This window comes from Lipophrys pholis (genome assembly GCF_963383615.2).
Source record: "Lipophrys pholis genome assembly, chromosome: 10".
NCBI classification, from domain to species: Eukaryota; Metazoa; Chordata; class Actinopteri; order Blenniiformes; family Blenniidae; genus Lipophrys; species Lipophrys pholis.
Genome location: NC_137640.1, coordinates 6,910,218 through 6,936,879, shown reverse-complemented (window position 1 = coordinate 6,936,879; position 26,662 = coordinate 6,910,218). Strand labels below are relative to the sequence as shown.

Sequence of the window (26,662 nt, the reverse complement as noted above, 5' to 3'; positions counted from 1 at the left end):
GAAGCTGGAACCTTAAAGTCGGGATGGCGCCGCTGATGGAAGACGTCTTCGCCTTCAGGGGTCGAGGCGAGATGAAATATTAAATAACCGCTGTGAGTTATGAGGCCGAGTAATCTCCTGCTTCTAGAAACACTCCGGATTTGTGGTGATGGGAGACGGGAGGACGTCGTCTTCAGAGGATGGAGGAAAAGAGCAAAATCAGCCATGGAGCGAGGAGGTTTTGGTGTTTATGTGTTTCCATCACAACAGTCACAGTACAGGCTGAGTTAATAAAGAAGAAGAATAAACTAAATTCAGTTGTAGATATTTAATTTTCCATCGGAGATCAGAAGTTAATATCTTTAATCATTGATCTCGACTTGTCACATGTTGTGTCTGACCATTTAAAATGACATTTCCTGAGCCAGGGCGAGTTATTTGCTTCATTTACTTATTTATTTTTAACCACTGGGTCTTCATGCGGAGCACAAGGGGGCATCAGATGTGCCCCCCCACACTGCAGGTGTTTCAGTCGCCTCCTTCCCTCCTCTGCCATCTGCCCAGCAGAGTCGCCGCTCCACACACACACTCTCATGTTGGTGCTCGTCCGGCTTCGGGCGACTCTCAACTTGAGAATCCGGGGTGTCGAACGTCTGACCAGGAGGCCAGAGAATTCATCCTGGCCCCCAGCGCGTCTCTCCGAGGCGTAAGCATTGCAAACAAAAACGTTCATTTTGGTTAAAAGGGTTTTGAGCGTCTTCCCCGCGGACGTCACAACACCTAGACGCGGCAAAGTTAAAGACGTGAGAAACGTCTGGAGGGTATTTTCTTTCTTTACCATTCAGAACGGCGCCGTGCAAATAGAGGATGTGGTTTTTATAAAACTTCTTTACTTTAATCCATGGAGTGTAACCCCTGTGTGATTGGCTGGAAGAGAGAGAGAGAGATGAATCTATATCATTACTCACCACGAGGGGGGGCTAAAGTGAACAATTTCTGTGAAAAGGATTCATAATTTTAACCTGATAAACCTGATCTGTTTAATGCATACCTCACACCTCAACGTATCCAGTTTTTGTTCTAACATATTTAATTAAATGTAGGTGATTTATAACCTCCTCATTCTAAAACAAATGGAAACTTTGGCAGGCGTCATTATTCATAGTTAATTATGCTGTAATTTTACCAGCCGAGGCGAAACTGGGCAGTGTGTGTGTGTGTGTGTGTGTGAGAACCCCCCCCCCCCATCTAAAAGAATCCTTTCTCTTCATCACGATGCGACTGTGCAGCAGCATCACAGAAAGAAGAAGAAGAAAAAAAACCGATCTAAAATTGAAATCAAGGATCGGCTCCAGCGTGCAGGAGACGGATGAATCAATAAGCTTTGGTGATTGAAGACGGAGCGTCTAAGTTGATGTTTAAGACAAATCAATGAGGCGTGACTAAACCCTGTAGAAATTGCTCTTGAAATATTCTTGGACGAAACATATCACCAACCTGGTCGCTATGGCAACCTTTAAAAACCCAGGATGTTACAACCTGAACCTTGAGACCGTCGCACGTTCGCTTCATGGGTCCTGTTCCATTTGTCCTCGCTGCAGCTGATCATGTTTTAAAAAGGTATTTCAAGCGTAAAAAAAAAAACCTTTCAAGAGCTTCTTCAAATCAATGTACGAGTCACGAGGTGTTTCAAGACAAGAGATTTTAATAACAGATATGCGGTCAACTGATTTAAAACGTTTCCCATATAAATGAGGTCCGCAGACAAACCGTGAGATCATCTTCAAACATCATCGTATCAGCAGCTCCGTTACAGAGGCGGCTGACACGGAACACAAACGCAGGAGGAAAAACAAAGAAAGAAAGAAAAAAAAAAAGTACAACATTAATAAATACACTTCCACTGTCAGACTGAAGGGACCGAACTGGAAAAGAAAAAAACATCAACAACGTTCGATTGCTGGAGCGACTTGAACGTGGGGCTGCGGAGGAACGAACCTCGGCTCCACTCACGGTCTAAAACGGTTGTCTTCAGAGGTTTCTCTACGTCCGTCAGCGACCTTCAGGGGTCAAGTCTTTATTCTTCCCTGCTGGAGTGTGACCGACTTCCTTCACCCGGCGAGACAAGAGAAGAAACCCCACGTGCTCGCGCACAAAACATTTCAACAGCTGGTGGATAAAAGAAAACGCAAGACAAAAAAACCCCCCCAATGTAACAGCAAAGAAAAGGTGATTTTAAATGATTTGAGATGAACGATGACGGAGGGAAGATCGTTTTAGAAAAAGTGACTTTGATATGTGACTTGTGCAAAACGCTCCGCTTCTCCAAACCTTTGATGAAAGATAAAATATATATATTTCTATCTACGCTTCTGGACGTGGAGACATTCGGCCGTCTGGGTCGACGCGGATCAGCCGCGAGTCGGAGGAACAGCTCAGCATTAATTATCCGGAGCCACTCCCGAGGTTCAAAGCGGACCAGAGGAACCTCCTCGTCTCGGGGCTTTAACGCCGAGTCGCCGCCGGGCTGATAAAGAAAAGGCATCGAAAGGGAGGGAGTTCAGAGAGACGAGTGGCTCAAGCAGCCGCCGGCTGCAGGACCTTCGGTCGCCGACCAACAATAAAACCTCTTCAGAGTTTATGGCTTTTTAATGACGTCCGGCCTCCGGGGGGGGAGGCGGCGAGCAGCACAGGAACGAGTCTTCTCAACAACAATATAGGAGCTTCTGTACAATCAGGCACAAAAATAAACACTTTAGAAAGTCCAGTCTGAATCCTTTGGTCTTTGGTGCCGCGGCGCAGGCGAGCGTAGGGGATAGACGGAGCCTGCCGGTCGGCGAGGTCACAGGATGCTACGGGACTGCGGCTCTTTCCCTTTGGGTCTGACGGTGCAGCAGGAGTCTTCATGGGAGGTTAATAATGTGGTCTGCCTCTGAGAGCAGAGCTTCACGCTGGTCCGACTCCTGCAGCGACGCTGGTCATGCAGTCCAAACCAGCTTCGACTGACGAGGTCCTTTCAGTATCAGTTGCAAGATAAAAAACTTTGCCAACTGATGTGAAACTGGAAAAAATCTCTCTCTCTATATATTTATATAACAGCTCCAGGTAACAGAGCAGAACTTGGAGCTGAGAAGAGAAAACTTCAGGCCGTGAAGATGCTTCTGAAGATCTTCAATTCATGTGCAAAGTGGCGGGGAGGCGACGGGATCTGCCAAAGTGAAGCCTGTCTGACGTGCACCTCCTTCCATTTCCTTCACTGGTTCTCAGTTGTTCTCAGGGCGGTTCCACTCTGAGGAACCGGCCGGCGAAGGAAAAGCAGCCGTCTGTTTCCTCTGAGTTTGAAATGAAGCTAATTTGTAACGTGACGGCGGGAGAAGAGGGCCGGGGGTGAGATTATGAATTCATGGCAGCGCGGCGGCTCTTCCCCAAAGAGTGTGTGTGTGTGTGTGTGTGTGTGTGTGTGTGTGTGTGTGCGTGAGTGTGTGTGTGTTACAGTCTGTGGCCCTGGGAGTCAGCAGCGGGAGGCCTCGATGGGCGACAGCGTCAGGATGCTGCGATCGTTGGAGTAGAAGTTCTCCGTGTCGCTCCAAGACCTGAAAACATGCAGCAGTGACTGAGAGTTAAGAGGCTGTGTGTGTGTGTGTGTGTGTGTGTGTGTGTGTGTGTGTGTGTGTGTGTGTGTGTGTGTGTGTGTGTGTGTGTGTGTGTGTGTGTGTGTGTGTGTTCTGGGGTTTGCAATCATAGGCCACATTTCCACGTACCCAGGTTTTTACAAAAAAAGAATTTTTCCCGCTCTACATAAAAAAAAAAAAAAAACAACTTAATTGACGCAGAAGCAGCTTCAGAGCTGCTATGAGCAGCCAAACCTGCAGGGGGCAGTGTAACAAAGCAGCATGAAGCCATGATAGCCAATCAGAATCCTTGAAAAAAAACACCGGGTCATGAATTGTGAGTTTTTCCAGATCTCCAGTGTGGCCGGAGTTTTCAGGAAACATCGTTTGTGTGTAAATGTGCGTAGAGAAATATTAGTTTCTTTAAACCCCCGGGCTCGTTGGAAACGTGGCCATAATCTGTGGGAGCGAGCAGGAGGAAGCAGAGAGCAGTGAGGTGGGGAGTTAGTGATGCTTTGGATGGCGTTAAAGTGACGAGTATCAGAAGTCTCTCCTCATGAACTCACTCCGATACTCTTATCCTGCTACTACTCGAATTTGACAAAACCACTCGGCCCAATAACGGCAAAATATCTGAACGTCAGCGATAACAAATACTTTGCTCTGTCACTTTGATTTATTGTGACATTTGGTAATAAGGAAATTTTAGAGTGAGTCTGGGTGAGGACTTGTATTTAGTCTGCTTATTACTACGACTTTTAATACTTCCAAAGTTGTTTTCAGGTGTTTGAGAGCGTCAAACTATCTTTAATTAAGACAGAAGATAAAACTTTAACTCTCTGAAATCTCTGACAGGCTAAAAGTGGGCGGACAAACAACAAAAACTCTGTTGCTTTAATAAAATAGAAAGTCTTTAAACTAATAAATCTTAAAGAAACGAAAGCTACAGGTTATTATTTGAGAGCGAAGTTGGTTTTGTGACTGTCAGAAAGGCCAAATCTCATACAAATAAATATCACTAAAACTTCAGGTCCTAGTTTGAGTATCTGAGGTGAGACTTTAGCGACTCAATGAATAGATAGAAATGAAGCCAATAATTCTAAATGATAATAAATAAAATAAATCATGATTAACAAGCAATCAGAATCATTCTTTCCCATTTATCCCCTCAAAAGAAGAAGAAGAAGAAGAAAACATCAGTATCTATTAATGCAGGTAGAAAATACAAAGTAAAGGTCAGCTGGTTATTCAAATATCTGCTTATTTACTAGAAAAATAGGTGTCACACTGAATCACGTCTCTAAACAGCAAAGATAAACGCTCCCTATAGTATAAAATGATATATTCAGCGATGACAGAGGCACAGTCCTTCCTGTCTGGAGCTTTACGAGCTGGAGCTCCTTTGGAAACGTCTCAACAAAGACAGAACATTCACACCAGCTCGTCCACCGGAAACATGTCGGGAAACACAGATACGTCACACGAAAACCCACCGCCTGACCGGGCTTAGAGGTCACAGCGGAGCGCCCCCTGCTGCCCGGACTCACAATAGAACCTGACCGGGCGCCCGAGGGTCAGAGCTCCTCATGTTCAGTAAATACCGTCGTCTCTACTTTAACCGTCTCTCTGGACTTTTCGTTTGGCATCGCTCTCTGAGATCAAGACAACCGTTTTGAGACCTGGAAAACAGAGAATCTGCACCAACCAGGGACTTTAAATAGGCTGGCGACTCAAATGGTGGCTGGACTGGAGGCTGGGGAAGGGGGGTGGGGGGTGGGGTCGGGGTCAAACTGAAACATCTCAGTGCTAAAAGCTCCTCTGCTCCGCGGGAAACAGTGGACCACGAGAACATTAGCACCCAAAACACTTCGGGTTTTTTTTTCTTCTTCTTTTTGTTGGGATTAGCCAGCAGGAACATGAACCCAAGAAAGGAACAGGACGGGCAGATTTCTGACAAGATCAAACTCACAGGGGACGTTAACAGAACATGAATAATTAATCCGGAAGGTCGAACAACATTATGCAGATTTCAGACACAGAAGGACAAAAGACATAGAGAGGACAGGAAGAGACGAGTGCAGGAGTGTGTGAGTGTGTGTGTGTGTGTGTGTGTGTGTGTGTGTGTGTGTGTGGGGGGGGGGGGGGGGGCTGGTACATACAGGTTTACATTGTATACAAAATATGAAAGGCTGAAACAGCTGCCCCCATGCAACAAGACAGAGTCGGGGCATTCTTGTTTTGTAGCATCCGGCAGGTGAGGGAGAGTTTCTGCTCCACCCGCCTGGAACACCCCTGGTTATAAAACAAGCACGCCCCCCCCTCCCACCCCACAATGTTGGCCTCTTATCAGAAGCACGTATAAGGCTTCAGGATCCAGTATAAAAAGATTAGTAAGATACAGGAAGTGGCAAAAAGAAAAAAATACAAAGGACTCTGTGGGACTGCGGTTCCCAGCAGCCTCTCTGGTTTAACGCGTGGTCCCCTCGTTCTGGTAGAACAGGAGCAAGACGGCAGCTGAGTCTCCGTCCATTGTCAAATGATAAGAGATCAGAACAGGAAATATATTTTTATGTAGGACTCAAATACTGTTTTGTGATGTAACTTTAAGCATCAGGTGGAAATGTGGAGTCGACAAAGCAGGTGGCACATTTCAGTTCTGAACCGAAGGAAAGCTAAACTGAAGCTGAAATCAAAAAAACGGCCTTACTGTTATAAGATTAGAATAATAAGATAACAGGAGAAAAATGTAATTTCAGATGTGTCTTGTGTCTTAATTCTACATTTTGCTTGTTTCGCTTTCATGGTCGTGACAAAATCCTAACTTTGCTTGTGTTTCAGCACCATTCATGTCATAACACCCAGAGAAAGATTATAATTACTCATATAATCCAACACACACATCAAATTAGCCTGCTGATGTAAATATATATGCACATACATGATGGGCATTAGAGTCTTTATTAGACATGTAGCAAGGTCAGCATGTACGTTCATTCATGTATGAGTCCAGGTGTAAAAAGCATTTTATGGTTAGTTTCGCTTCTAAAAGACAAACTGTTCACATCATGAGAGAAGGCAGCAGTGGTGTCAATGTTTTTTTGCTAAAAGCTTCAGTGTTTTTAAAGCAGACGTAATGATTTATAGCTTTCACAGGATATCCAGAACCTGCGACACAGACTCACTACATTTTTTAAGTGATATTATGAGGCTGGCCAGGCTCCAGGTGATATTTCCAGAAAACATCTTATATAGGATGATAATTCAGTGACAGTTTATTATTGCTGTAAGATCATTTGAGAATATTTGTAAATATTTGGATGAAAAAAAAAACCTTCTATTATCTATATTTATATATTCAAAATACCGATATTAAAATACTAAAGGAGCATTGTTTTGTTGCAGCTCACAGGATTCATTAGATGTCTGATGAACTCATGAATGGATTCTTCCAATATCGTCTATATTCTCAACCTAAATGACACGAATCTGGACTTGGTTACTCACGCTTCAGTTAAAACTCACTTGATGTTTGGATGGAGACTCAGCTGCTTGAATCAAACACCTGCATACGAATATCAACCGATTCAATGAGAAATATATTTGACTTATCAATCATTTTTGTTCCCACTTTGCGTTGCGGTGACAACAGGCCAAGTCAAGCAGCCAACTACAGTTTGGCTTCCGATAAGTATCAGATAAATACACAATGTATTATATAAGTTGTAAATATGCTTGCTACATGTTCTTTCCATTTATTAAGCATAGAATACAGGAATGGGTGGATATATATTCCCTTTCCCCTATGGCAGTATCCGAGCATTAAGGCCAAACATGGGCTGAGTCCCACTACTTGTTCGGGCGTTCTCAGCCGCGTCCTCTATTCCCTCAAACCCAAAATGTGAAGGACGGAGACGAGACGGGAGGGACAGCCAAAGGTTTACCGGTGCGTTGTTGAGACGGGGTGAGAGGAGGAGACAAACAGAAACCTGCACATTCAGCCCGGGTTCTCTTAGTCGACTACATCCTTTGTATTTACAGTGTAGAACACACCGAAGCAAGGCAGTTTATGCATGTTCTTTGTTTGTGTTTATCCTTGTGGGAGTACAAATTGCTGTTTGCTCACTTGGAAGAATCCGGTTGGCGGGTGCGTGCCAAGGTCAGAAAACAAATCAATCACTCCCACAGGAAGAAATTCATCTATATTGAATCATGCAGTTAGTGGCAATTTCACCCCGATGCTGAAGGATGTCGTTTCTGTCAGCAACTGGTATAGAGTATTTCACACGGAATAAGCTCACTTACAAACGTCTGAGAGAAAATGAAGGACATATAAATTAAAGCATATGACCCAAATGTATGCTCTGCGTTGGCTGAATCAAAGTTTAAACATTTGTGGCCAAAAAAGTTAATTAGTTGGATGGCATTACAGTGAGTCTCGATTATCTATATATAGCAGGACTGCAGTGTCTTCAGGATCTGACGTCAGTAGTGACACGGTCCTCTATTAGACCACAGGGTCTATCGGTAACCGTCCAGAGGGTCCTATTTGTCTCACATGCTGTCTGAACCTTCATAAACACACTCAGAGCAGCAGTGAACAAACGTGTGTGTCCAGACACATGAATCTGTGCATGAGATCCACTGCAAAAAGGCTCACACACCGACAACAGGGATGCTACATCTTCATTACTGATCGGATCAATACACACTCCCAGGATGTTTTGGGGAATATTGATTGTTCAGCAAGAAAGGGCCGATCGGGTCAATTAATCAATGACCCCCACAGAGTCTCTGGCGTTCAGGTGAACAAGACACAATAACACTAAAACTGCCAACAGGGCAGATCAGCAAACTGTGAACTCAGCTCACCAGTCGTTAAAGCTGCACTCGGCAAAAACCTTGAGCGGAGGAATCAAAACTGTTGATGGACTTGAAGCACTGAACAAAGCCTGACCTGAATAAGCTCTGAAGCCTCTTGGTGAAGTGCACTGACATCATTTTCAGTATTATTGTGCACTGAAGGCCGAATATTTCACTGACTTGCTCGCCTTCATTGAAAGCAACCAGCATGATCAATTGGCAAAGTGCAGCTTGAACGCCGAGTCGCAGGAACATCAGACTTCTTAAACATAAGTTAATGCCAAAAAAAATGCTCCTGTTGGGTGTTTGGATAATTTGGGACTCCGCTATCCATCACCTGGCCTCATTTCAGGCTCCAATTAGTGACACCAAACTCCATTTTTAAGGAAGTGTAATTGGATAGGATAAAGGACACGGTAAGGACAGACAGAACAACAGATTATATCATATGATAAGGACACAGACACATGGGCTAATAGGCAAATGTCCCCTTATGCATGGGCTACACACACACAAGCCATAGTGTAGGACTGACACCGGTGCACGTATATCATTTCATAAAAATAATATATTTCAGACTTCCCCTGGCTTACCAGAATGGATTGCCATTGCCACTTCTTCAATAACTGGTCTGTATGGTTTTGGTTACAAGGTGAACCCATACATATCCGATGTTATAATCCTGTGCAGACGAGGCGAAGCACATCATTCTGTCCGCGCTCTTACGGCACAGACTGCGACTGAAATTAAAAACTCATAACAGTGCAGCCGGTGTTTGCCTGAGCCACAAATCTTCAGCCTCTGTTCACAGTCCTGCAAAGCTGCTCCCTAAAACCAGCGTCCGGGAGCACCTGAAACCCGACTTCCCCACCACCATATGTTGAAAACACTACGACTGAACGAGAAAAGACGTGCGGTCCGGCTGCAGTCGCGTCACAGGTTGCAACAGTCTGGACTGCAGCACGGGTTTGTAACACCGAGAGACGGTGAGGGTTCGTCAGGATTCATTATCAGTGTGTCGTGTCTTCGTAGTCCCCCCCCCCCCCACCTGTTGCTGCGGCTGGATGCGTGGCAATTGTTGGCGCTGGCTTTGCACTGTCCGGTCATGTGCTCCAGGAGGCGGGCCAGGCGGGTACAGCCGCTCTGCCCATGTTGGTAGCAGCACAGGGACTCCACACAGCTGAGGTCCTGCGCCTGGGGGGCGGATAGAGGCTAGAGGAGGGGAGAGACAGTGACAGCGTGAAAGAAAGAGCGACAGAAAGTGAAAGAAGGGATGGGGTGAAAAGTTGGGAGTGTAAAAGAAACCATAGGAATGTAAGAAAAAAAAAAAAGAGGACAAAAGCAGAAGAGGTGAGAAAGAGAAAAAAGTGAAAATTAAGGCTTAACCAATAATAACTCTTTTATGACTGGATGACAAGGGCGACTTGGGGGCGATATATTACATGCTTGTCACATCAGCAATGGGGACAGGAGAACATTTACAACATGCAACATACATCAATGACTGAAATGTTGCAAATGAATGAAAAAAAAAATCATCAAACCTGTAAGCAAAGAAAATCATCAAGAAAACAAAACAAAATATTCTGTTTGGACTGAAATAAGATCTGCGGTATATTTCATTTTATCGAGATGTGTTTTGAAAGTTGCATGAAATAAAATTTTTAAATGATTGATACCCCGGGGATCCTAGAGGTGACACATTAACAATAATAATAAACATGGTAAAAACACTATTGTATAATGGTTGGTAGAGACGCTCCCACTGAGCAGCACTTCTTTCACTGCAGTGCCACATTGAACCTGTAGTGTTATAAGTTGAAGGAGATCCCTGGAGGCCAACGGAGCCGCCTTTGTGTTCGTGGCCTCGACAGCTCGGCTCAGGTTATCCTGCAGGGATATTTATGATGGATCACTCAGCATCCAATCCACATCCCTCAGCATAAACTAACCATGAACGGAGGCCAAGAGCTCGGTTTCACAGGCAGTAATATGAGCCGAATAATTCTTGTTTACACCTTTTGTATCAAATTAACATTTACTAAGCTATTTATACCTGATATTAGTAAGTTATTTTAATTTGAATCCTATTTCTAGCTCTTCATAGACATAATTACTACATCATGTTGTAATACATCGTCTCGATTGGCTCATCAAAAATGCATCAAATCACACATGTGTAGTAGCAGGCCACAGTGAAGAGGAAAAACCTTGCACAATACCAGACTAAAAGGGGGTGGGGCTATCTACTTTCACATATGTGAGGATAATATACTAATTCAAAACACTGCAGTACATGAACCTACTAATAAACAAAACAAAACTACATTTTATGTTATGTTTTCACACCAAGCCAGTGATGTGGTTGAAGCTGAATGAAGTTGCTGCTTATGAACCTGTGGGATCAGGTGACCCTGTTGATCTGACTCAGCAGCTGAGAGACTAAGTGAAGCAGAGGAGAAAACGCCAGAAAGACAAAGAGGAAACGGAGACCGAGGGCAGGGTGAGGTTACACCCACCAGTTCTGCACTGTGCATCCTTCTTCTGCACAGCATAACACATTTAAACAGAGCTTAACGTCTTTCACCCTACATGCTGTAGCACTAACAACTTGCCATTGAAAGCAGAGAAGATCTCAGTATTTCCCTAGGATCTACAATAGAAACAATTCCACACCAATATTTGGTTTTATTGGAAACAGCTTCTGAAGTTTTGTATTTGATGATATCATGCTGCCTCCTAATCTAATAAATAACTGTCCTTTACTTGAGATTGAGTCGATTGTTTTCCACAGAGCTCTGGCTTCTGATGCTGCAACAGATATTGGAGACACTGCTGGAAAGAAACCAGCTCTTCTGAATCTTGGCCAGAAAACAACACAGCACGCACAAAACAAAGTGAGGATGTATTATTCTGGCAGGTTCAGGTGCTCCAAGGTAATAAAGGCATAATTCTGAAGCTCAGACTCCATCGGTATTGCTGCTTATTTTGTGTTCAGAAAAAGACAAACAAATGTATCTGTGTTGCCATAAAACTAAACTCACCTCCACCATCACAGAGAGGCGGAACAGCCATTATTCTAGACGTACAACCAGCACAAACCCTCGGAAACAAAGCTGTGCAATTTTCTACGTTGGCATTACCACATGGGCAAAAAACAAGCATTTTATTACGGTTTTTTAGTATTTTCTCCAGCCAATAAATTAATAATAGGTCATCCTAATGAAAAGAATCAACTGAACTGATCATTTCACCTCCTTACTGCTTTTGAACCAGCTATTTAGAGTCATTACTTTTAGGTCTGGAGAAGCAGTGGCCCAACAAGGCCCAGACATTAACAAACATTCAAAACCCATGTGGTTGATAATTCTCTTGGAAACGCGATATTTCTGAGAATTGGATCACAGAATTGAGGTATTTGCTATAAAAAATGAGTGACAGTCCCAGTGACAGCTATATAGGCAACATTACTGACCTGCTGAGTTACTGCGACAGCTTCAGAATTCAACAGAGCTCTTTCATGCAGCCACTTGAGGAGTTTCTGTCTAGATTTTATTAGACGTGACTTAACCACCCATTTAAACATTAAGCATTAATATTGAATAAAACTCAGAAAAGTAAATAACTGACAACTGATATTTGTTTTGATCCGTACACCAACATATGTATATAATAAGATTTATAATAAAGATTCAATATTGAATTTTTTAGGGTATAATTGTATACTTATGTGCAAACTATTAACATTATAAATTATCAACATTTGTAACTGATTATATTTTGATGATAAAAGTTCTTTAAAATATTATATAATTTAAAAATATAATAATCCTGACCTATTGGTTGGAGGGTGTTTGAAAACAATGTTGTGTTTGTAGCCGAAAGCAACCAACCAACCAAACAAAAAAATCCGACCCAACAAATTATTGGATTAAATAAAAACAAAAATAAAACAAGACATCATACTTTAAAATGATTCAAATACTTACAAGCAAAAGACAATATATCGGGTATGGTGGGAACAGATGGCGAATGAATGTAAATATGGGCGAATACAAAGAAGCTAGCATGCCAACAGCATTCTCTCTCCGTCTAAACTCTGAATCCATACCTGATATTTAACACTGAGGGGTGAATAGAGACCGGGTTAAAGGAAAAGATGGGCAGTCATGGTTGGGTAAGGGAGGACAGGGTCAGTCACATCTGGGCAGGGAAGGATGAGGTTATTCATGGAGGGGGACACACACACACAAGAATTGTATTTTACATGTAAAAAAAAAAAATTGAAAATAAAAATAGGAGAGGGGGCAGTGTGGGAAAGCTGTAGCACACAGCGATGGGGTCATGATTGAAGATGCAAGTTGGTGTAACCAAGCATTGGGTCGACTGCAGCTGGGTGGTGTGGAGCATTCGGGCTGGTTGGTCCTCAGGTGAAGGCACAATGCCAGGGCAGTGACACAACAAGGAAGGGGGACAATGGGAATGAAGCAGTAGTGTGGTACTACCTAGGGGAGCATGGGTCTGGGCCGGGGGCAGCAGGGGGAGGATAAGCAGCTAGCAGGTGCCAATTGTCCTCCCCTGGGCTCCGTTGGGCTTTAACAGGGTCATATTCTGGGCCGACTGAACCCTCACCCTCTTCCATCTGAAGGACACAAGATGCTTACAGTGAGGCCTGCTGGCTGGTCGAACATCCAGCAGTCAACCTGGTGGACTGTCGGTAGGCCACACATTGACACAGCAACAAAACCATCACACTGCAAAAAATATCCTCCTAAGTCATTGTGTGTCAACAAAATTTAGATGATTAAATCAGATCAGTAATCTAAGATTTGGGGAATACTGTCAGTTTGGTGAAGGAAGCATAATATTCACCTTTGACTGATTTGGATTAAGAAAAGATTTGGAAGAATTTATTTTAAAAAGAACCATTCTGTGTATTATTGATATGTTTTGTAGTGCTGGTTATTCATCATGGCGGATTAATCAGTGAGCAAAGCGGTCAGTCAGTCAGTCAGTCAATAAGTCAGTCCAGGCTGAACACTGTAGAGAGCCAGTCAACAATAAAAGCCTGGCAATTACTCGACAGTGTTTTCTAGTATGTGAACACAGACAGTATTGCAGCACTGGTCTAATTTCCAGTGCCCTTTACAACAAACTTCATCAATGTCGAGAAAGTTGAAAGTTACATTTTTGACTAGCAAAGAGTATAAGAGCAGATGGTTCCTGCTTTGTGTGCAACCTCTGGTCTTATTCCCCTGCTGCAGGTCTAAACCTCTTTTAAATGGAGCAGTGAGATAATCATTAATCACCAGGTGAGAAATGTTGTTTAGAAACTTTAAAGAGATTGATGAAGTTGCTCAAGGAGGGCTTCTGATTTCCCACGAAGGCAGAAAAAAAAAAAAAAAAACCACGTGAACATACTTGCAGGGAATAAGCTGAAAATCTAAATGGCAGATGAGCAGAGAGAAGCTTCAGGCTTACGTCTCGAGGGAAGTGCACATAGCAGCAAATCTATTCGCATCCACTCCAATTAACCTGCTGTTGAATCTATCACAGCCACAGAGCCGGCACACTGTGATAAACCCAGGGATGGGCCTCTGGGGTTTCTTTGCGGTTACGTCACTGAATCTAAAGAAAAGAAACAACTTGAAAGTTGCTCAAATTATTTTAAGTGAATTGCATTCGAGGACAAATGCAGCACGCTCATTTAAATAGAGCATTGGGATTCCGAATGTAGAAAGACTATCATGGCTGTCCGTGAATTCAACATTGTGCTCAAAACTGAGGCTATGGGGTTTGGTTTGCATTATGTCCCCCTGTTAACATAAGGACACTTCCAGCCTGAAACTCTTTAGTTTCTACTCATAGACTTTTCTGTATTATTATCAGGATACACCGTCAATGGCTTGGAGAAGGTGCACCAATGCCAGCTCATTAGGCATATCTAGTTAAAATGTCCATAATAAATGCTCTATAATGAAGAGACATTGCTTTATATAAATATCTGTTTACGTTTTATGGCTAGTCCCAAACAACCTTGAAAAGTGAGCTTTATTGGGCTGTAAAATTTTAAATATGCATGCAGAAAAAGAACCTTTAAATGTTTAAACAAACAGACAATGCAAGAATAATTAATATTGTCTACAAGGGTTTGTTCACATGACTTTGGACAGCAAAGTATTAATACAACTTTTGAAAAAAATAAAAAATAAAAATCTCCCAAAAAAGTAACATATCACCAAATATTTAGTTATGTTTAGCAGGCATGACCAAAAGCTGTCCAAGATCAAGAAATTCCTTTTGGTTGTGGTTTCCACCCTGAGTCATTAAGCTAAAGATGTTAGCATTCCTCTCACACGCAGGTTTTGATGGATATCATATAAACTGTATTGGTCTGATTATGAGACATCGGCCTCATCTCTAAAAACAAGTAATGGGACACGGGTGCAGCACGGCCACACTCTGACATCAGGGTATGTGTACATGTTGAACAGCAACTTTGCTAAACTTCTGATGTTTTCTGGTTTTCTACAGTTTTGTTCAGTCTCCTCAGTCTATTCCTGTCAGAGATCTCTGCCTGCCCCTACCACAGCGTGACATCCTTGTTGCCATGCAAAGACTTTGAACGGCTTGGTAACACCAACATCCTGCAGCAAACTGACAACTTTAGTTTGGCTTTAGTTTTGTTTCTGAGGTCCTGTTTCTGTTGAGATGCAGAGCTCAGCATAACAACATGGATAATAGACGACCATACATTTAACACTATCGTATATTCAGACCAATACGGTATCATATGATGGTACAAGACAGTCCAGACCAGTTCACGAGTCTGTCATGCAGGACCAGAGGGTCAACAGTCCTGTTCTGTGGATCTGCTGAATCCATGCAGGTGGATAACTGAGCTCAGGAGGACCTCTCATCAGGCGGCAACAGTCGGCGGGGCTTTTTGGCTGGACATACTTTAAAGAGGACGGATCATGCTATAGAGTCAAAGGAGTGGGTTGATGTGCTGCACCATGCATTTCACATGTGGGTGGCATGCCAGGCGGTGGCAGTATGACAAGGCCACGGGTTCCCCTGACACCGTTAGAACTGTGCATTTCAAAACATTACCCAAACAAAGACCCCCGTATCACAATACTGGTTTAAAATCATGATGAATGATTAAAAAATATTATTAAAAAAAGGATTTTCATTAGGTTGGACATTCATCCATTAATTCATGCAAGGGTATGGTGGGAGGGGTAATGACGATGATCATGCAATGAGAGGCAGAAGTGGGTAAGGTCTCAGTCCACATTCTCTGTCAGCGTCTCGCTGAAATGCAACACATGCAGCAGCAGAAATGCTTCATATCCCAATCTTCAGCATAATCTCCACCCGTATAGGCCCCTCCCCTCCTCATTAAGGTTTATTTACCTCCCTCCAACCCAGTCACAGAGAATGCTTATTGGCACATGCGGAACCGACATGAAACGTAAGGCCCTACTCCAAAACTAACAGCACACAACTATGCAGTCGAGATACTGCCAGTGATAGAAAAAGGCATTGGAAAATCTATATATCAAGATCAGCCCTGGGAAAAAATATTTTAAAGTTTAATTTGATAAATGCTTACAAAATAGGGCACTTTTTTTTTTTCAAACCACAATGCAATATTTCTTCTTTTTTTTTGTTGTATAAAAGGCTACAAATTAAACTTTTTTGGGCAGTATAACTTATTCAAGTATCACTATGTTGCGACTTTTATAAACCAGGAGTATAAAACTATACAGTCTATGTGAGTGATGTCATTGACAGAAGTGGGCAAAAAATATAAAAAAATAATAGAATTATTGCCAGATGGTAAGGCTTGCTTCAAAGAAAAATAAATCTAAATTTAAATTCACAATGAAGTCTAATACCACTTTTTTTTTTTACCAGTCATGTCTCCATGTATCCACTGCTTACATGTATTAAAAAAAAAAAAATCTTACATTGTGAACCTTGGACCTTTTCCTGTTGCTCATTTCACAGGGTGCTTTTTATTCATTTTAAGATATAAAGTAAAAAAAATTTTTATATTGCATTACAAACCTAATTCTGACAACAAAAATAAACTTACCATTGCCAAAGTATTTTAAACTCAACAACATATGCAGTCTACAATTATGCAAAGACATCGTGTCCAGTTTAGTGTGATTGAGGTGAGATGTTAAACAGCAGTACTGCATGTAGCATGTGTTGAGAAAGTAAAAAGTGTAACTTAAATAAGCGAAGACTTCATTAATGAAATAATTAATGTAATAATAATGTAACATTTTCACCAGACACATTTTTTTTTTTAAACATTAAGAAAGATAATAGAATTTAAAAATGGGACTAAGATTAAATAAATAAACATCAATTCAGAGAAAAAGAACAAGCCAGACTGATGAAATATTGCATTTGAAAGAAGCATTTCTTCCACGATTGTTGAATTTGTAAATGCCTTAGATCTATTTTAAGCCCAGGGCTGAGTCCTTCTCAAATCCTCTACCTAATTTTGCCCAGCTGGCTCTTGGCTCTGGACAAAGGCTGCAGAGCGATGAAGTCATCACCTATCGCCACACGGTTGGAATACATCTACACCGGAAGAGTACAGGCAAGGGACAGGGTTAAAAAAAAAAAAACACAGAGACAAGAAGAAGTTATAGAATCATGCTCTCACACACTCAACTCTCAAACGATTCATACTCAACCTCATCTCAGAAACAAACACACACACACACACACACACACACACACACACACACACACACACACACACACACACACACACACACACACACACACACACACACACACACACACACACACACACACACACACACACACACACACACACACACACACACACACACACACACACACACACACACACACACACACACACACACACACACACACACACACACACACACACACACACACACACACAGAAAGACAAAACAGGACAAAGGTTAGAGCCGACAACACCCAGGGCCGGAGAAGGCAGTCAAACTGTTTTCTGAGAATCTATTCTAGTCAGAGACATTTCACTGGAGGAGGTGTCTAAACTAAAACAAGCAAGCTCCAGCTGGACAAATCAATACTTTAACAGCACGGCTTGTCGAAGGGGTGACCACACACACACTGTGTGTGTATTTCTGTGTCTGTGCGATCAGCAGGGTGTCATGCGGTGTGCTTACAAATACCATGCTGTTCTTCTTCAGAAGCGAGTTGCTCATGAATGCAGAGACTATTTATATAATATGAAACAAATAACATTTCTTTCAGTCTAAATTATATGTTTTCTTGACATTATAGATCATTTCTGCTCTCCAGGCGCCGCTCGCCTTACAGGAAATATAATTTCCATTTGTGAGATACAAGTAGGAATATGCATTTAATCTAATACAGAAGAAGACATTTTGACTACTGGAGATATTTTGGCCTTTTCAATGATATTAATTCGTTTTCAACATGAGCCGGCCTGGTTTTAGAAAACCCTCAAACACTGCTTGCTTCACTTTACTGATTCAATTGTAACAGAGCTAACAAAGTTTAAGAAAAACTTTTGCGTGCATTGCTTTTATAGATGCTCCCAATATTTGTCTAAGAAACTATTTCAAGCAGCGTTACATATAATGGAATTCTTGACACCAGATATACATTTGTAAATCCTTTGATTGTAAATCCTAAGTGTAAGTTATCCTCTGTGCTTCAGCATGATTCAGCTGTGGGGGGAAAAAAACAACACACATCTGTTCTGCTAAGAGAAGCTACAACCGAGTAAAATCCCAGTTAAGTTTTCTTAGTAAGCAAACTGTTAACTGCTGTGAGGAAAAAGGTGTTCCAGTTTTCTCACAATGTTGAATCCCAAGTTGTTTTAGTTCTTCTGTATCGTGTCCTTTCTGTACCTGACTTTTCTGTGTGCTTGTGGGCTGCAGGTGCCTGTAGAAGACCTTCTTCACCACATCAGGAAAGAGGCAGGTTATGACGATGATGATAATGGCGAACCAGGCCGAGCCGCTTGACAGGAGCTGCACGAAGACGAAGTACATGTCCTGGGTGTGCAGGAAAGGCCTGGGGGAGCGGAGGACACTCTGTGATTAAGCTTCTTCCACAGTGACGGAAACTATCTGGCAGTGGGTTTGGCCAAAAGAGACAACAACATTTAATAAGAGCTCATGTAAACAACAGAGGCAGGCAGAATGGCTCGGCTCGGTTTCAATCTAAATACGCGTCTCAGTGGCTGATGGAGTCGTGCTCTTAGAATGATTATATTATTCTCTGACACAAACGTTTAACGATTGGTGCATATGTCAGCCCACAAATATCAATTATTGTCCAGCGTCATCATGGAGGCTCCCGTGAGTCTGCGAGATGTCTGGGAAGGGTAAAGTGATGCAGATTGATGTGATGATCAATCCTACATACGACCAGATAATCACAGGGGATTTTGACAAAGCCTCAGTGTTTTCTTCTGCCAAGTGACAAGCCTGGCTGTGTTATTCAGAGCTACAGTGTCATTTTAACAAAGATGTCCTTTTATTCAGAATATTGCAGTACTGAAAGACTCCGCAGTGCTTACATGTGATGCTTGAGCATACGGACCGTATTGCGCTATGATGAATAACTTGAGACCTTTTGAAAGAAGCTGTTCTTACCAGATGATGCCTCCATAGAAGAGAGAGAAGATGAAGTAGAAGGCGATCGAGCCCCACGTCACAAAATGGTTCATCCACGTCCAAAAATGTGTCTCTAATGCAAGCTGTTATCACACACAAGAAAACAGACAAGGAAGGGGTGGTAGATGTAAAACACAAGCAGTGAATCAATAAACTGCCATCTGTCTTTGTGCAGTGAGAGAGAGAGAGAGAGACCCTGACCCGAGCCGGTGACAGATCGTCTACAAAATGACTTAATCCTCATCACATCATACTGTATTTCATATTGGGACCATTACAAAGGGTGGTTCTCTGATAACAAACACTATAAAGTTATATTTTATTTAAGATACAATGATTGTACCATTTTTTTCCCTAACACAAGAGGACAATATGAGAACTTCATGCTCTCAGAGTCAATACCAAAATGTTTTGAAATAAGTGGTAGCCCTTTTTTTTTTTTTTTTTTTTTACACCTTTCTCCAGTTATCTCCAAGCCCCCCCGTTATTTGTTGAAAGGACCACTCTTCTACTCTGCCCTTTATCTTTCTTTTGTTCTCTTCTCCTTTTGGTATTTTCTTTCCGTGTACATTGTACAAACCAAAAAGGAACAAGTATGGCTCACTCTTAAGGGACGTGTTCTCTTTTAATCAAAAATATAGTTTTAAAAAACTGAGGACGTCACCTCTGCTTTCTTCACCGGTCACTCATTAACAGTGACTGAAGACTGTGGATATCGTCTGTTTTTGACATTTAAAATAATGACTGACACACACAAGCACTACTACATCAGTAATACTAATGAATGTACTGTTATGAAAAGAGTCTTACTATGAAAACTAAGGCCCGGCAAATGGATAACAATGCAAAGTGTAACAATTACACAAAGAAAGCAATAACTTTTATTTTTCAATCAAAGTAAGTGTTCTTAATTTGTTCACTGCGGATACCACTGTTGATGTAAGAGTAATGCAAGAGTGGCAGACATAACACAACGATGTGGCCTGAGCCAAAAGATCAGTGATGCTGCATTAGTGAAACAGCATTTGAATTAAAGCCAAACAGTGAGGGTGGACAAGTGAAAACATACAGGCTGAACACTGATTAACGGGCTTTTCCAACATTAGTCTGAAGCGACACATTGTTATAGAGATGATTCAGTGAGCCCAATAAAGCAAAGTCAACTTATATGTTGCAAACATCAATAAAAATAAGTCTATGATGAAATTAGACTTTATTTTATTTTTAGAAAACTTGCTCAGGTTTTATGAAAAGCTAGCTAATTAACTGAAGATGCACTTGGCACTAAAAAGAAAACATCAGGGGCTGCTGATATTTAAAGGTTACATTATGCTATCGTATTACTGCGATGACCCACTGGAAATCAAATGGGGCTGTAAGAGGCCCCCCGAGCTATATTGAGTTTGACGCCCATGTATCAAAAACCTGAAATATAAAATTATGATCATCGCACCCTAGATCTCTCTGCCTATTCTTTGTGGGAATTGTATGCAAATTACCTTTAATGTCACAGTGATGACCATAACAGTGAAGACCAGTGTTCCAAAGGTCCAGTTGCCGAACATCTACGAAAAAAAAAAAGATGCATAAAGATGATAAAGATGATGTTAATAGCAGCCGACAGTAACGCAGGGATACTTTTGAGCAGACAGAAAAAGAAGCTCTGCATGCATGTATTGATGTGGCAGCACATCTGACAACAATGAAGGTTGGTCCACCGATCTTTGATGTCACTGAAGTTACTTTTCCTTGAACTATGGATGGAAAAGAATGCCACAGGTACCAGTTCTGATCGTATTTCCCACACAAAATGATATAGTTTCAGAAAAACCACAAGGTGGACAGATATATGCTTCATTTTACTCAAAGCAGTAACTCTTTTCAAGGCAGCAGCCTTGGCTAACAAGTTAGGTGGTGGTTATGGTGCCTTTAATGAGGCCCTGCCTTCATACTGTGTGACTACTGTCAGGAGATCGGCACTGAAGTGCCCTACCAGGAGGCACTGATTTGTTGGCAGCCATTTCAAGCCCCTGCAGGAGTCTGAACATTGAAGGATAATAGAGAATGGAACAAGACGCATCTAGAAAAGATCGAGTAAAGGATGAAAGTCCCCCCCTTTTTTAGTTTTTGTGAAAACCCTATTATGTTTCACAAATTGAGTGCCACTTTGTTATAGTTGTTCATACATTATATCTAAATGTCATAAATTGGGTTTTGATTAAAAAACAATTCATCTTAAGCAAACTTGACAAAAATCAAATAGAAATCAGTGAAGATTGAACAAAACGCAAGACAGCACTTCAGATAGTGGTGTATAAGACACAAATCAGCTAATATTGAAATATTCTCCAGTATATAGTGACTGAAATTCATCCCTTTAGCATCGTTATCAATATTTTATCATCAAAATCACGTTGAAGATTCAACCTGTGAGCCCCCTCATTAACCCCCCATGGAGAAATGCATTCAACTGTAGAGCACACTCTTACCAGCTGCCTGTTAGCTCGCAAGATCTGAAGACATGCACAGCATGAAGGCAGAAGGAAAAAGGTGTAATCAACAAAAGATGGTAGGAAAAAGACAACCAAGAGAGAGAGAGAGAGAGAGCGAGAGCAATAAAAGTGAGTGCTTTCTGAAATACCAAACTTCTGACAGAGAAAGAGATGGAAAGATACAAAAAAGGAGGAGGGAAGAAAGATTTTGTAAACTGGTAGACAAAGGGGATGTGGAAAAGAGAGATAAGAAATGAGTACGATCAAAGGAGGCAAGTCGATGCAGAAATGCCAGCAAGTAACCCTCCCTTCACAAAATACACAAAAACCTGACTGTTTTGCATGTGCAAATTATCTACCATGGATCCCTCAAACCTTTAAACAAGCTTTTAGGTGAATCCCTTTTTAATAAATTATTTTTCTTTACTATGGATCCCACTGAAAGAGTAAACGCATAAAAAAAAAAATCCTCAGGCACAATCACACACACCTGTCCATTGCCCATGAGTGTTGTGTCCTCTCCCATCAGAATGTAGGAACCGAAGAAAAAGACGAAGGCGTGACAGAAGCCCAACAGAGTCCAGTACAAGAACGTCCGGAAAGACAGCATTGAGTTCTTGCTGATATCCCTGGGGATTACAGTTATTTTTAAAACAGGATACTCTGCGTCAGAGCAAACTTGAATCATTCAGAAATAAAAAAATAAAAAAATAATTATAATAATTTTATAACATGGCAACTTTAAACATTAAAGTCAACTGTTGATTTAGATTGCAATTTATTGTGAAAAAACAACAACAAATAAAGCCTCTTCTGTTTTTAAATATACGAGAATGGTGAACGATGCTATCCTGCATGAATAGATATTGCACACTAGTCTTACCTGTACAGGCCGGGTTTACTCTGCAGCACATGTGGATGGACCAGCTGTTCAAAGAGACTGTACACCAGGATGGGCAGCGAGGTGAAGCAGATATTGTAGAGTGTCAGATAAACACTGTCATAGAGAGTCTAGGGTGGAAAGAGACGCCAGTCCAGTCATCACAAACCGATTAGTTAAAACAAACATCCTAAATGTATCTTGAAAAATACACAAATTAACAGGAAGAGCGGACCAATAGAGTCAGTAGGGCTGACTCTATACAGCAGGGCATGAAAGATAATGAGGACATATCATAGGTTGCAATGAGGCATAGCATTTCTCTTTAACCGAACACTCTGAACTCGTCCATGTATTTAACGAGAAATTATTACACAGTTTCAGAGTAATGATAAATATGTAACATAAATTAGATAAATAGTTAAAAACTTCAAAATGATACATTCAAAATGTAAATTCTATAATGTTTTCATAATTCACAAATAAAAAAGATCTGTATTTGTTTGATTTTGGCCCTTTGTCCAGTTTGAGTCATGGAGTTTTAGCTGATGACTATTAACACTTTATCTTTTATCTTAACAGGCCAACATGCTGTAACAATCTGCCTCGTACTTCAGAAGGAGACAATTTAATATCCATCATTGTTCAAAGGAGCATGTTACATCTACTATTTAATATGAATATTAATCCATTCAAGATTAAAATCATTCTAATGCTACAGGAATTATAGGAAAGGCCAACAGGCGCCCTATAAAAACTTACTCAAACGTACTAATTATACAATTCCATCAGCTTAATTTAAGTGCAACATTAAAATCAGGATCCAAACAACAATGACATGAAAGTGTGAGAGAAATGGAGAGATTAAGGGACTTACTTGTTGTGAAAACAAACAGAAGAACTGGTATAAAAACTGGGGCGTGATAAAACACACATTCTAGAAAACAGAGTGAAAGAGTGAAACATTAAAATCACAGCACGAGGAGATGACAAGCTTGGACACACAAACAGTCAAAGCTCAGGTAAAAGCTATTTACTAAAAATAAAATTATCATTAAAGTGTTCCCTCAATGACATGACTAGCTACGTAGAGGCTGACTTGGAACACACACACAGTACCTCGATCAGAGATAACATTACGAAGTTTGAAGCACGGGATATTTTGACATTTTTATATCACACAGGCTTCACTGCACTTGTACATCAATGAGCGTTAAAAGCCCAAGACCCAGCCAACCCAGTTACTGCTTTTCCTTCAACTACTTTTGTTAGAATCAGCCAACAAGAGCCGCAGTTACAGAAATGCTCTGAATCAGTCGTCTAGCACTATTTAGCCCTCACTAAACTCATAATTAACCTTCAGCTTGTCTTTTTTTGTCTGCATCTATGCCATCAATTTTAGAGGGAAAATGTTCACTTCCTGGATAATACTAGAGATGTCCCGGTCACAATTTTTGGCCCCTCTTTCACAACTATCTTGGACTCTTCTTTCTCAATTGTTCCACTACTGGGTGTTCCATTTCACATGTTCTGCTGTATAAGACCTGTATAAAACAGATGTACCGGCAACACGGCCGGCTTTAGCAACTTATCAACTTTACTCATCAGAACACGGTACCTTTACCAGCTCTAACCTGAGGGATATGTGGGACATTTGGTCAGTTAAATCCTGTGTACTGCTTCACGTTTTCATACTCTAGATGTCATATCAAACGTACTGAAAGGAGCACTGATGCTTAGACCGCTTTTAAAGTTGGTGGCCATTGGCCTGTTTTCATTTTCTGAGATACTTCTCTGCTGCCATCCATCGTATCCATTATGACTGATCAGTGTATATTTATGTAGATTTATTCCAACAAACTTGAGAGAAGTATGAAACTATACAAAAGACAACACAAGCGATTTACCTTGTAAAAAAAGTACTGTACAAGCGTAGCTATTCGAATGTAATAGAAGTGACCGTGGACCAGCAGAAGTTTTGCCAGGAACTTAAACCTGGCAATTGCATAGTCACTGTTTCTCACGGCCTGACGACCCTCTTTCCCCATGATACCTGGAGATAAATGCAAACACATAAGCAAGTTAATGACACTGTAGGACACAAAGAGAGATAAACTTAAGGCCTGAGTGTTTCTAATATTTACCTATGCCCACGTGGGCTTCCTGTATCATACTGACATCGTTGGCTCCATCCCCAATAGCTAAGGTGATAGGTTTTTCTGGAGAGGTCTTTAAAAGTCGTACCACCTACCCAGCACAAGGAAAATCAGCGATGAGTTTACGAATGTTTTCTTCTAACATCCGACATGAAAACTTGTCAAGAGGAAGAGAAAAACCTTCATGACATATCACAACCTCAGTACCTTGGCTTTCTGCAGAGGGGCCATGCGGCAACACAGCACTGCTGAACAGTTTTTACAAACTTCCATGAAGAGTTTCTCGTGTTCCCTCAATGCTAAAGACAGACTGGCTCCATCGACGACCAGCCCGTGCTGAATGACGTGGTCCTCTTTTATTCTGAAAGTCGGCAAATCCAACAAGTACACAATGTGAGAAGAAGAAATGTTATGATGTAGTTCTGATATGCAGCACCATGTTGAAACCCAACATTGGTTCAATCAACAGCATAACATGGTAAACAGAGTTATATTCATTAAGTTTCTATTGTGAATCACTTTAGCATGTAACACCACAAACACTCAAACGTAACGTCCTTCAAACATCAAATGTTTTCTCCCCTACAACTTTTATTCATGTAACTTTTAACATTCAAAAAAATGTATAACTGTTTTCTTTCATTTAACTAATGTACCAGTCCAAACTATATAATGAAAACACAAAAATACAGTAAAAGCACCGTACTAATGTGACACAATCCCTAGTCTATTGACAACACTTGCATTATGAACGCAGGACCACAGACTCACCTTCTGGCAAGTATGCGGAGCTGCTCAGCACACTCGTTGTCAGAGCGCTGCTGCAGGAGCTCCAAGATGTTCATGGTTCTGTGGAAGTGACCGCAGGACAGGCTGACACTGACTGCTGTCTCGTGTTTGTCGCCTGTCAACACCCACACTTTGATTCCTGCCAGCCGCAGAGCCTCAATGGTCTCCTGGACTTTGTCTTGGAGTCTGAAAATTTGAAAGGTCGAGAGTTGAACTGTGCGTTCAGGTAACAGCACCGTCATTGCCAGAAATCTGGTGATATAGCTCCATAAATGTACTGCTCCAGCGGTGACCTGTAGGAAAACTGACGCTGCTTCATGTGGAATAGAATACGGTGTTAGAAATCACCACTTCACAAGGACTGCCAATAATTCAAATTACTCTGAACCTCTTCAAACAACTAACATGAACACAAATACCAGCAGCACAATACAACTAAACAACCTGGCAACTGATACACACTCTTATAGAAAATGCCAGCATAGGGTCGAGGTGTTCATGGCTGCATTCAGACCATCGGCATCTGCTGAAGAGTTAAGTGCAAAGGCCGCTTTTAATTTTTAGAGAACATATATCCTATTTCTAACGGCGGTTAATATTCTAAAGAGAAGATTCAACAGTTGATATCATCTAATACTACTATGCCTATAAGCTTTACATTCTTCATACTGAACCGATAAAAGAGGGGGAAGTATGTCTTGTCCTCATAATGGAGAAGATCCTTTGACTGTAACCATGTGTGCCTGAGGAGAAATTCATTTCAGATATAGAGACCGAGCATTGGAGAGAAAAGAGAATGAGTGTAGAGATAAACAAATTGGGAGAAGCGAGCAGCTTATGTGAGGAGCAGATGGTGAGTTGATGCAAACACATATCAACATTCATTCCAGAGAGGCTCAGCGAGGTGACGTCTCCCTCTCCCCGCTGATTTTAAATTGCTTGTTTATTGGAGATTCCTCCTCCCATCTTGTTCAGCTGTCTGTCTCAGCAATGTTCTACTTTTTATAATGGTAATAATAATAGTTTTATAATGTCCTATTTTTTTCTTTGGTGTCAAACTAAATTCAAGTCCTGTGAAATATTCATTAGTACGGCTGGCTATTCTTTACACCCCTGGCAAATCAAATAGACATATTAATCCTTTTATATCTGAAATTATGATGCTAAATATACCTGTGACAGAGCATTTTACAAGACACTTAAA

The 26,662-nt window shown here is 41.4% G+C and overlaps 1 protein-coding gene across 1 annotated transcript in view; it reads right to left on the bottom strand.

Moving 5' to 3' along the window:
• Window positions 1-1,669: 1,669 nt before the first annotated feature.
• The window catches only part of atp11b (ATPase phospholipid transporting 11B), a 51,902-nt gene continuing 26,909 nt past the window's right edge, over window positions 1,670-26,662 (bottom strand). The window contains exons 19-30 of the mRNA XM_080474144.1: window positions 25,441-25,644; window positions 24,877-25,030; window positions 24,658-24,760; window positions 24,421-24,566; window positions 23,391-23,450; window positions 22,517-22,644; window positions 22,124-22,262; window positions 20,641-20,706; window positions 19,121-19,224; window positions 18,371-18,536; window positions 9,499-9,662; window positions 1,670-3,572 (exon numbers count right to left, since the gene is read on the bottom strand). Coding sequence (XP_080330270.1) covers window positions 3,491-3,572; window positions 9,499-9,662; window positions 18,371-18,536; window positions 19,121-19,224; window positions 20,641-20,706; window positions 22,124-22,262; window positions 22,517-22,644; window positions 23,391-23,450; window positions 24,421-24,566; window positions 24,658-24,760; window positions 24,877-25,030; window positions 25,441-25,644 — 1,516 coding nt within the window. The 3' untranslated portion in view covers window positions 1,670-3,490. The remainder of the gene's footprint in view (window positions 3,573-9,498; window positions 9,663-18,370; window positions 18,537-19,120; window positions 19,225-20,640; window positions 20,707-22,123; window positions 22,263-22,516; window positions 22,645-23,390; window positions 23,451-24,420; window positions 24,567-24,657; window positions 24,761-24,876; window positions 25,031-25,440; window positions 25,645-26,662) is intronic.